This window comes from Protomyctophum parallelum, assembly GCF_964188405.1.
Source record: "Protomyctophum parallelum genome assembly, chromosome: 23".
NCBI classification, from domain to species: Eukaryota; Metazoa; Chordata; class Actinopteri; order Myctophiformes; family Myctophidae; genus Protomyctophum; species Protomyctophum parallelum.
In genome coordinates, this window is record NC_139715.1 from 25275835 (window position 1) to 25288606 (window position 12772).

General features: G+C 44.2%; 1 protein-coding gene across 1 annotated transcript; it reads left to right on the top strand.

Moving 5' to 3' along the window:
- Positions 1 to 285: 285 nt before the first annotated feature.
- On the top strand, positions 286 to 3277 carry LOC310853968 (protein EFR3 homolog B-like; the record flags this gene model as incomplete). Its single annotated transcript, XM_083758444.1, has 5 exons — positions 286 to 298; positions 1142 to 1230; positions 1499 to 1547; positions 2558 to 2661; positions 3128 to 3277. The coding sequence occupies exons 2-5, from the start codon at positions 1165 to 1167 to the stop codon at positions 3275 to 3277; spliced, it is 369 nt and encodes a 122-aa protein (XP_083614570.1). The 5' UTR covers positions 286 to 298; positions 1142 to 1164.
- Between the last annotated feature and the right edge of the window lie 9495 nt (positions 3278 to 12772).

The window sequence follows — 12772 nt, forward strand, 5'->3', positions numbered from 1 at the left end:
ACGCACACACATACACACCACACATAACAGGTACACGCACACACACACACACACACCACACATCACAGGTACACGCACACACATACACACCACACATCACAGGTATACACGCACACACATACACACCACACATAACAGGTACACGCACACACATACACACCACACCACACATACAGTAACAGGTACACGCACACACATACACACCACACCACACATACAGTAACAGGTACACGCACACACATACACACCACACATAACAGGTACACGCACGCATGCGCATACACACCACACATAACAGGTACACGCACACACATACACACCACACATCACAGGTATATGCGCACGCACATACACACAGGTATATGCGCACGCACATACACACCACACATCACAGGTACACGCACGCACGCACGCACACACGCCATTTCTCCCTATGCCCAGCTCCGTGTGTGTTTGTGTGAGTCACATAGCGATGATTCGATTGGCTGATCGTCACCCCATATAGCAACGATTTGATTGGCCCGAGCAAAGTATAGCCTATACACACATTGAGGATAAAAAGTGAAGACGCATATTGCGATTGGCCGGAATGTGATGATGTCATGTGTGTATGATGACAAGATCAGCGCCCCTTAGCAATCAGGGGTTCAGAGTCTTTCTTGCTCAAGGACACTTCGACACTAACTCTGGGGGAGCCCACCCACATAAGGTTCGAACTGGCAACCTTACGTTTCCCATTCGGCCACTCTACCCCTGAGTCACCGTCGCCTTATTGCTATTACATGTATTAACATGTACTATTACATGTATTTACATGTACTAATACATGTATTAACCCATTCTGGGCGGGATCCCCTTTTAGTGTTAACATTACGCTATGCTTCTATTGAAAAATAGCAGATCTACAAGCTCGTATCGCGCCACCGAGTGGCGCGCTACGAGCTTGTAGGTCTGCTATTTTTTTTTTAAATCGAAGAACGGCTGACATAGAAACATAGCTTTTTCAGAAAACTGTCAGGATGTAGAAGAACATTTTTAGAATCTGATCTCAGGTCAGAATGGGTTAACATATACTAATACATGTATTAACATGTACTGTATTACATGTATTCACAGTGCTGTGTGTGTTTTCCGGTGACAGATGAGGACCATCCCGGGAGGAGGATGAGTGTTGTGGACGCTGTGTCCGTTCAGATGGACCTGAACGCCTACAGTCACCACACTGCACAGGTAGGGGTGTGTGTGTGTGTGTGTGTGTGTGTGTGTGTGTGTGTGTGTGTGTGTGTGTGTGTGTGTGTGTGTGTGTGTGTGTGTGTGTGTGTGTGTGTGTGTGTGCGTGTGCATGTGCATGTGCGTGCGTGCGTGCGTGTGCGAGCGTGCATGAGAGACATTGATGACTGAGGACACTCTTGTAAACTTTGCAGCCACTTTACTCTGTCTGTCTGTCTCTCTCTCTCTTTCTCTCTCTCTCTCTCTCTCTCTCTCTCTCTCTCTCCAGAAGTCTCAAACAGAGCAGATAACATTTGAGACATTAAAAAATGCAATTTGTGAGTATTATTATTATTATTATTAAGCACACATTTTGTTATCAATCAAGTGATTATATGTATGATGGCTTCAGTTAGATCAGTTTATAGTTCTATAATGATAACTGTTTGTCTGATTTCTGTTTGATTCAGTTCAAAGGATCCTTTATTGACATTATGAGGAAAACAGACGTTTGCATTGCCAAAGCTAAAGTAGAACAACACAATCGAAACAAAACAATGTATAACAATGTCAATAAAGACTATTGTCCAACCCCAAACTAGGAACCTAGACAGCTCATTCTCATAAGTGCATTTATAGCTGCATTTCATGATGGAAGGAAGGAGCGAGCCCTAATACTTCCAGAATCGGGTCTCCTTTTTTGAGTCTACTGTCTCCATATGCCTGTGACTCCACCTTCCTCCGTGAACCCATGAAGAGTAGCCACAGCGACATCTATACTGCCAAACACGGATGGATGAACAGATCCCTTCAGCAGCCTGTCAGCAAATGAACTGGTCTGTAACCAGCCAGAAACAAAGAGACACAGATGAAGCAAAATCTAACGGTCATCAAGAGTTTGCCAAGAATGTAAAGACACCGAGTTACACAGGAAAGAAAAGCCACATCTGCAAACACTGTCACAAGAGTTTCAGTTGTTTAGGTTCCTTGGTGAGACATCAGCGTATCCACACTGGAGAAACACCTTACCACTGTAAAGACTGACAAGAGTTTCACTCAGTCAAGTCATCTGCAGGCACACCAGCGTATCCACACTGGAGAAACACCTTACCACTGTAAAGACTGTGAACTGTGTTTCACTCAGTCAAGTCACCTGCAGGCACACCAGCGTATCACTGGAGAAAAACCTTACCACTGTAAAGACTGACAAGAGTTCCACTCAGTGCTAAATATGACCCCATATGACCAAATAAGGGCCCATGCTTTTCTGACTTCTCTCTCTCTCTCTCTCTGCCTCTCTCTTCCTCTCTCTCTCTCTCTCTCTCTCTCTCTCTCTCTCTCTCTCTAGGTGACAGTGTAATGGTGGAGGAGCAGAAGGAAAGGAGACGTCAGCTGATGGAGAGGTTCCAGAAGGCTCCCTTTGAGGAGATCGCTGCTCACTGTGGCGCCAGGGTCAGTGCTGCTTTCACCCAGCAGAGGGTACTGTTGTGTCACATTGTCAGTGCTGCTTTCACCCAGCAGAGGGTGCTGTGTGTCACATTGTCAGTGCTGCACTGTGTGTGTGTGTGTGTCCCAAACTATGGGTTCTGGTACCCATTTTAATATCTAATACATATAATATTGTTATTATTGCTACTTTCATCACTTCCTTTCCTAGTTATTAAAAATATATATAATGAATCGATCCCTGTGGGCTCCCCCAGAGTTAGTGTCCAAGTGTCCTTGAGCAAGACTCTGAACCCCTGATCTCTCTGTGTCATGTCTATGTCTCTCTCTCTCTCTCTCTCTCTCTCTCTCTCTCTCTCTCTCTCTCTCTCTGTGTCATGTCTATGTCTCTCTCTCTCTCTCTCTCTCTGTGTCATATGTCTATGTCTCTCTCTCTCTCTCTCTCTGTGTCATGTCTATGTCTCTCTCTCAGTCGTGTATCTTACAGAGTAAACTGGATGAGATCTTCGAGTCCACCATCAGGCCGCCGCCCTCGCCCTCAGGCTCCGCCTCCCTGGGACAGGCCCCGCCCCGTTCCATCCCCCTCTACGAGATGAAGTTCCCTGACCTGTGTGTCTATTAGACGCATGCACGCACGCACACACACACACACACACACACACACACACACACACACACACACACACACACACACACACACACACACACACACACACACACACACACACACACACACACTGAGACTGAATGTATGATAATAAAATATATGATAATGCATTATGAAATCATGAAAGCTTTTTAACCCATTCTGACCTGAGATCAGATTCTAAAAAATGTCTTCGACATCCTGACAGTTTTCTGTAAAAAGCTATGTTTCTGTTTCAGTCGTTCTTCGATTTTTCAAAAAATAGCAGACCTACAAGCTCTTAGCGCGCCACTCGGTGGCGCGATATGAGGTTGTAGATCTGCTATTTGTAGATATGGGACAATATGGAGCCCTGAGGTGGTTTTAACCCATTTAGACCTAATGATTATAAAAAAATGTCGTCAAAGGTTTTCTGTAAAACCTGTTTCTATGTCAATGTTGTGCAACCTTTTTCACGTCAAGGACCCCAGAATGATCTATATTTGGCTGCGGAAAATACATTGGGTATAACACTTTACAATAACAACCTGTTATAAAGCATTTATAAACATTTATAAGCAGTTTGTAGATGAGTAATAATCATGAACAGACTGTTTGTTGACATCCGTAAATATTTACTATAACTATGTGAATAGTTTACTACTTACTAATACCTTACTGATAACTTATAAATGATGTTTAAACATAGTTATAAATGTTTAGGTAAACATTTACGGATGTCAACAATGATTGTTCATGATTTATTACTCATCTACAAACGGCTTATAAATGTTTATAAATGCTTTATAACAGGTCGTTATTGTAAAGTGTTACCATATGTTGTTCCAGGGACCCCATCTGAAAATATGTTGTTCCAGGGACCCCCCCCCCACCTCCCCTCACCCCAAGAAGCAAAGATTTAACTTAAAAACGTTCGTTCCGAAAGAATATATATTCAAAGATTTGCACCACATTTTCACGAATATTACAAGCTCGTCACGCGGCACCAGCTAAAGTAGAATAAAAACACCAAAAGGGGTTCCGGGTTAAGTCGTTATTTCTTATTTAATTCAGTGTAATTTAATTTGAAGTATAATTATCTACTATTTGAATAATTATAAACACTCTGTGGCAAACTGCTGCCGAAACTCTGGTGGAATTGGAGTGAATGGAGCTGAATGGAGAAGCATAATGAACAAACAGTATTTAAACTCTGGTGGAATTGGAGTGAATGGAGCTGAATGGACAATCATAATGAACAAACAGTATTTAAACTCTGGTGGAATTGGAGTGAATGGAGCTCAATGGACAAGCATAATGAACAAACAGTATTTATGAATAATGGCTTCTGGAAAATAAAAGAAGACATATGATATAACACATCCTTGCCTGCTGTGTTGCTTTTCAATGTGTTTTATAGAGGTATTTATAAAGATCAAAGAACCTACTGTTTTTAGTAGGGCCGGGACTAATTGCGATTCATTGCGATTAAAAAAATATGAAATGTCAGCAGGTCAAAGGGAGAGGAGGTGATCGCCCATGGCCTCTTTATGCTAATATCTCCTTCCGATTAACTTCGGCCCCAACCTGTGCATACTGTATATTTCTTGTTTAGAGGAACTTCATACGTTGTTTTAAATTATTATTGTTATATCAATTGTTTTTACTGTGTTCAATTATTATTCATGTCATGTGTGAGTGGATGGGACCCGAATGGAAACATGCAAGGTCTGTCTTTGGTGAAATCCTTTTTGGACAAAAATGCCTGATGAATTTTATTTCATCAGTAAATGAAATAAAATTAATTTTACACTTGGTTGCATGCTGAAAATAGCAGATCTACAAGCTCACGCTTGTAGATCGGCTATTTTCAGCATTTTATTTATTTATTTTATATATTTGCAATTGCTTGCTGTAGGCCTGTAGCCTGTCATAATAGCGTGTGCTTGGTGTAAAAAACAAACAAAACTAGAAAAAGTGCCCTACTGGGCACAGGTCTCCACCAGGATGAGCAGATGTGAAGAATTCCAGGCAAAGGTTTTTCCTTGGCCTCTAGGGAGTTGGCATACAAAGTTATCCACAGATCCGTGCAGTTAGAGGTAAAAACACTTTTCGGCCAGTTATAGCGCCACCTTGAGGCTGAGTTGAAATTGTTCATGTGGCATTTCGTCCTCTGCCTAGTGGGAATGTGGGTGCACAATTTCACGGAAATCACGCGATGTGTTCATGATTTGCAGCATTTCGTTTGAAACTGAGCACTCCTGTGAACTTTGGAAGCCGGCCTCTTGGTGGCGCTATAACAGGCCGTTCTGGAAAGTTTGGGGCAGAGGTTCATGGTTGGCATCCAGGGAGTGTGTGTGCAAAATTTGGCATCGACCGGGTTAACGGTGGCCGAGATTAGCTGCTCACGGACACACGGACGGACGGACACACACACACACAGACACACGGACGGACGGAGTGCAAAACATACTCTCCCCCTAGGCCTTCGGCCTGGTGGAGACAAAAACATTGGGGTTTCGGGGGGGGGGTATGTGTTGGTGGCCCCCAGGGGCCCTTTATCTCTACAGTATATGCTCATTGTGCAGAATGTCCCATTTCAAAGATGTATAACAAACCCTTTGAAAATAGCAGCTGTACAAGCTCAAACAATGCGAGCTTGTATAGATTGGCTATTTTCAAATATGATCAAAATGTATGTGGGAATCCAGTACAGGTGAATGATAGCCTGCATGGGTAAACCCCTCCCCCCCCCCCCCCCCTCGCCAGATTTGCATTCTGGGGGAGTGGGTTTACCCCAGGCTAGGTGAATGGTGCACCCATACTGCACCTGACCTAGTCACATGACCAGCAGGAAGTACAAAAGTCTTGTTCCTCCTAGTTGAGAGCCATTTTGACTCTGCTGCAGGAGACGGTGTTCCAGCTCTCATGCAGGGTGAAGGAGAAAGCACATGGTAGGCCTTGTTTGTCTCATGCAGGGTGAAGGATAGCCCCTTTCGGGACCCTACATAAAGCTTTTCTGAAATTTTGATGAGTTTTATGTTGGGTCCCTGTTCAGAACTATATTTTCGTATGGGAATTCCAGAACACGGAAGTACACATTCTCTCTAAAATAGAATCTGCGCCGTTTGACGTCCTTTTTTTGTTTGCTTTATTCTGAATTCGGGAACTTTAAGTACCTATACATTCCGCTGCGAATATCTCCTGTGGCGCGGAAGCCGTTAAGTATTTTTAATCTTTGTTTGACCGATTTGTTCGCTTTATTTCTTGTTTGTTTACCGTTTATTGTACCGCCTCCCGGTGTGCGGTTGGCTTGTGCGGCTACGTCCCTGCCTCTGATCTGCTCTGTCATAGCTATAGCGCCACTAGCTAGCCAGATAGGCGGTACAATGAGGTGTCAATAAACAAGGAAGGAAGAGATTAATCCAAGCTTCCAAATCGGGCAAACATAGATTAAAAATACTTAACGGCTTCCGCGCCACAGGAGATATTCGCAGCGGCATGTATGGGTACTTATACTTCACATATTCAGAAAGCCTCACAAGGAAAAACGTCGTCACAGAGCGCGGCTAGGGGCTAAACATGTTTATGTTTAAGAATGGCTGTGTACCAGGTGGTATGGTAGTGGTGCAACAGGACCCCATGGACTGGGTCGAACAAAATGTCAGAAACTTCAGTACCATTGGGTTCTACTTGGAGGGCTAGGTGAAGGAGAAAGCACATGGTAGGCCTTGTTTGTTGCGGCTAATGCTGCTAATGGCCTGTGTCTGGTTGAGCACATGCCACTGGCCCCATATGCATGCAGAGATTCGTTTGGAATGAATGGATTCATTACAGTCATCAGAATAAAAATTCTAATGTAAACACCTAAACTGGAATAGAATATTATAATATCGAATTAATTTTCATTCAGGTCTGGAGGGGTGGTATAATTTATACCGTTTGAATCGGTATAGATCACCATATAACACTTTATTCCGAATGCTACTGGGAGTTTGGAATAAATTCTTTACATATTTTACACATGTCTGCCCTTAGACTATAGTGCTTTATGCCCATGTCCAAGCAGGCTTAGCAGGGATGGCCATTTGGAGACATGCATTTTATGTGTGCAGAAATGTGCTATTTTACCCATTAGAAAAATACAAATACACCATATTTTCCCCCCATAATAAAATGCGCTATTTACAAACCCAAATTACAGTGCCATTGCCAATTGCAGTGTATGGATGCTGTGATTTTAGTTCTGGGTTGATTTGGTCGCATGAAAGTTATATTCCGAATGAATGCTTTGGTCATGTAAACAGTTGGGTATGAATCTCTGTTCAGAATTAATTAATTCATTCTGAATACATTTTGTGCATTAAACTGAGGTCACTGTTGGCCATATTGTTCATTTTGGCACTTTAGTCTGTTTCCATGTTGACTTATTTGACCTTAATAATCAAATGTATGCTTGTTTATTTCCGTCTTCAATTGATTTGACCACAAATGAAGTGCTCTGCTGCTGTGTGTTTACCTAGGTTCAAGGTGAATGTGTTATCAGTATCTTTTAACCTTTTTTTGTTTTTGTACGTGTGTAGGGAACAGTTTATGCCTTTATGGTCTTCGCTACTGCTGCACAAACGGAGAGCAACGACCCACTGCGCGAACAGAGCACCAAGGACCCACTGCGCAGACAGGATGGAAGACCCAGGATGATGGAGAAACATCAAAGTGAGTACAACTCGGCACCCCCTGCTCTCTCTCTCTCTAACCGTGCACAGACGGTATCCCAACGGTATACCGTTTGTAATAAGTAGGTACTATAATAAAAGGATCCCAGCATCATATTTTATATTCAGTTCAGGTGCATTGTGCAAGTAGTGCGGCTGGAAACATTAGATGACGTGTTTATAAACGATGAATCTATACAAAGATATGTGCAGTTCCTTGATGGGGACAAACTATCTCAAAATCTAAAGCTGTCTAAAGCCGTCGTCCCACGGCCTAATGTGCAATGATTGGGCTGAGGACATGGGTGTATACTGGACCATTAATTAATATTGATTGATGTGGTTTAGATTTTGCTGCTATGTACTTTATTTGCTTTTGGTTTGGTGTATTTATCTTATTTTGATGTTTCATCTGCTGTGTACGGTTAGTTTAGAGGCCACAGTAGGGGTGCGCGCGCGCGCGCACACACACACACACACACACACACACACACACACACACACACACACACACACACACACACACACACACACACACACACGCGCGCACACATTTTTTCATAATGGGATGAGTCTAGAGTTGCAATAACCTCCATTGACTCCCCATTCATCCAGTTTGCGATCTGCTTGTATAATTTAAACCAGCAGTTCCCAAAGTGGGGTCCGCGACGCATAGCCAGGGGGTACCCAAGCTGCCAAAAAAAGAAAAAAAATGAAATGTCCATTGCCTCCCCAAGTGCCACCCCATTGTCTGCCCTGCAGTGTCTGCCCAGTGTCTCCCCAGTGTCCGCCATGGTGCCTCCCCAGTGTCTGCCCAGTGGCTCCCCAGTACCTCCCCAGTGTCCCCCTGAGTGCCTCCCCAGTGTCTCCCCAGTGCCTCCCCAATGTCTCCCCAGTGGCTGCAGTTTCTCCACAGTGCCTTCCCAGTGTCCCCCCGAGTGCCTCCCGAGTGCCTCCCGAGTGCCTCCCGAGTGCCTCCCCAGTGTCTCCCCAGTGTCCCCCCAGTGCCTCCCCAGTGTGCCCCTGAGTGCCTCCCCAGTGCCTCCCGAGTGCCTCCCCAGTGCCTCCCGAGTGCCCCCCTGAGTGCCTCCCCAGTGCCTCCCCAGTGCCTGCCCAGTGTCCCCCAGTGTCCCCCCAGTGTCTCCAATAGCAATACAAGAGCAATATTACAAATTAATCTTAATTTATTAATCTTATTAATTAATTATTGAATCAAATTCATTAATTAAACAAAATGTTCGATGCAAGAAGGCCCCCCTGCGGCCTGCGCCCAGCACCATGCCAAAGCTTTTTCCTGCAGGAAACACTGCTTGTGGTTGTAAATATATTGTTATCTGTGTTGCGAGGATGAGGGGGTACCTGGAAAAATATCTACCCCAAAAGGGGTACCTGGTCCAAAAAGGTTTGGGAACCCCTGATTTAAACAATGTTAAACTTGCAGCTCTAGGTCAAGCTTCAATCCTCTTTCAATCTGCCAAGCTTTTGTTTCATAAAAATCCACCGTGGACAAGTTATGAACTACTTTCTGTCAAATTCTGTGCAGGTGATTCTTTTTCTAAGTGTTGGAGTTTGGAAGCACTCGTTTGTATGAACGGGTCGGCGGTCGCACTGCTGCCTGCTGCATTATGGGCAAATTCGAAACCGGTGGTACGCAGAGTGCTTCCAAACTCCAACAGAAAGTAGCTCAAGGTGTGGCAACCGTATGCCCCCCCCCCCCCCCGTATGCCCCCCTCCCTCCCATCAAAGTTACCATACTGCTGCCTTGTGGATCGGCTCCAGGAGTTATGTGGGCCTTGTATAGATGGCATGTGCAGGTAAAAGCGGTAGTGAGTGAATTCACATTTCCGTCTTCTGCAGATCAGCTTCCACCACCTCCTTCCACCACCTCCTTCCACCACCTCCTTCCAACACCTCCTTCTAACACCTCCTTTTAACCCATTCTGACCGGGCACCCATTTTGGTGTCGGCATCATGTTATGCTATGTTAGGCGCGATACGAGCTTGTAGGTCTGCTATTTTTTGAAAAATCGAAGAGCGACTGACATTTTTAGAATCTGATCTCAGGTCAGAATGGGTTAACACCTCCTTTAACACCTCCTTTTAACACCTCCTTCTAACACCACCTCCTAACACCTGACCACCTGCTACACCTCCTTCCATGATGTGGTGGAAGCTGACCTGCAGAAGTCATATGAAATTTTGAAAATATATGTAAAAAAGGAAAAGAAAGACATGTGTAGTAAAGCAGACACGTTCATTGTTTACCATACAAGTGTCAAATAAACTTTACCATAACAAAGGTCAACCCCTGCACCCGCTCACCTCCGCCCCCTCCACCCCCTCCTGGTGATGCGGCCATCTTGGAAACTAAACACACAATATAAACAATTGGAGAGGGGTGGGACAGAGAAAGGCCCTTATTAGTCCCCACAGGAATCCGCAGAGAAAATGTCTTGATTCCGCAGAGAACACTCCCAATTCCGCGGAGAACAATCCTTGATTCCGCGGCTTAGTTTATTCTGCAGAGATTAATTTATTTAACCTAAAATGACCAGTTATCAAGCTATTTTTATTTTGTTTTAATAAAGTAAAATAATGTATTAAATGGTTACAATTAATTGTAATTATGGATGGGTCATAATACTCAAATATACCAATAGTTTTTGGGGTTAAAAATGTAGGCTATTATAATTATATAATTATTGTTATTATTCATGTTTTAATAATTTGTTTTGGTTGCAAAGGTTATTTGGTCATTCACGTTACTGCCCACATACCTAAAAGTGGGTGTAATATTTATTTTCTGCTTCACTATGTTCATTGTCAGCACCATAGACTGGTCAGGACACAGATTCTTATGTGCCACACTAACTATAGTCCCCCAGCACTGTGAAGTATGTGCCACACTAACTATAGTCCCCCAGCACTGTGAAGAAAGTGTCCTGCACTCCTCAGACACCTCACCACTTATTACTACCTGGCCAGTAGCTTTGTCATGTTTTTCCTCACAGAAAAGGAGGGGTGGTTATTAAATATATTCCAGAACACTGTGCAGACTCACGGTCCAGTAAGCAGTGGTGGAAAGTAAATAAGTACTTTTACTTAAGTACTGTACTTAAGTACAATTTTGAGGTATTTGTGCTTTACTTGAGTATTTCCAATTTCCAGTACTTTTACTTCTACTCCACTACATCTCAGAGCCAACATTTGTACTTTTACTCCACTACAATTATTTGAAAACTTTTGTTACTTTAGTTACTTTGGCGATTTTAATTTTGATTAGAAAACATACATTAACCACTTCAACCCAATACATTTTGGCCATTTGAAAATAGCCGATCTACAAGCTCACAATGCGTCGCAACGCGACGCATTGTGAGCTTGTAGATCGGCTATTTTCAATAGACTTTGTACACATTTTGAACTTGTGAAGTGGGACATTCTGCAATATGAGTACTTTTACTTTTAGTACTTTAAGTACATTTTGATGCCGATACTTTTGCACTTTTACTCAAGTACATTTTCAATTCCGTACTTTTACTTGTAAAGGAGTAGTTCTAAATTGCAGTATTGGTACTTTTACTTAAGTAAAACAATTGAGTACTTTTTCCACCACTGCCAGTAAGGCCTGCCACTAACTCATTGTCCGGGGAGCCACTCCCCGGAGTTTATGTCTCCCACTCTGCAGCTCCATGGACTTCTATTATGAGTACGTGTGACCGTGGACCAGGCCTCTTCATGGAGTCAGCAACAGAGTGTGACTGTGGACCAGGCCTCTTCATGGAGTCAGCAGCAGAGTGTGACTGTGGACCAGGCCTCTTCATGGAGTCAGCAACAGAGTGACTGTGGACCAGGCCTCTTCATGGAGTCAGTGACTGTGGACCAGGCCTCTTCATGGAGTCAGCAACAGACTGTGACTGTGGACCAGGCCTCTTCATGGAGTCAGCAACAGAGTGTGACTGTGGACCAGGCCTCTTCATGGAGTCAGCAACAGAGTGTGACTGTGGACCAGGCCTCTTCATGGAGTCAGCAACAGTGCCTGCCTGCCTGGAAATGGGCATCAAGTATCCCATGTAAGCTAACCATTGAAATGTCTATATAATGAAACTATGCATACTGTAGATATTATAGTGCTACTGTATGTCTAGTGTCTACTTAAAATGCTATCTGAGTTACATAAGTTGAGTCTTTGTAAATGTGAACGTGAATGAAGACGTGAAAACCCATTGACTGCCACGTCTTTTCAGAGCAAGCCTGCCTGCCTGCAACAGAGTCTGCCTGCCTGCAACAGTCTGCCAGCCTGCAACAGAGTCTGCCTGCCTGCAACAGAGTCTGCCTGCCTGCAACAGAGTCTGCCTGCCTGCAACAGAGTCTGCCTGCCAGCAACAGAGTCTGCCTGCCAGCAACAGAGTCTGCCTGCCAGCAACAGAGTCTGCCTGCCTGCAACAGAGTCTGCCTGCAACAGAGTCTGTCTGCCTGCAACAGAGTCTGCCTGCCAGCAACAGAGTCTACCTGCCTGGAACAGAGTCTGCCTGCCAGCAACAGAGTCTGCCTGCCTGCAACAGAGTCTGCCTGCCAGCAATAGAGTCTGCCTGCCTGCAACAGAGTCTGCCTGCAACAGAGTCTGCCTGCCTGCAACAGAGTCTGTCTGCCTGCAACAGAGTCTGCCTGCCTGCAACAGAGTCTGCCTGCCAGCAACAGAGGGCCTGCCTGCCTGGAAATAGTCATCAAGTGTCATATGTAAGCTAAGAACCTAATTTCTATGTAATGAAACTAT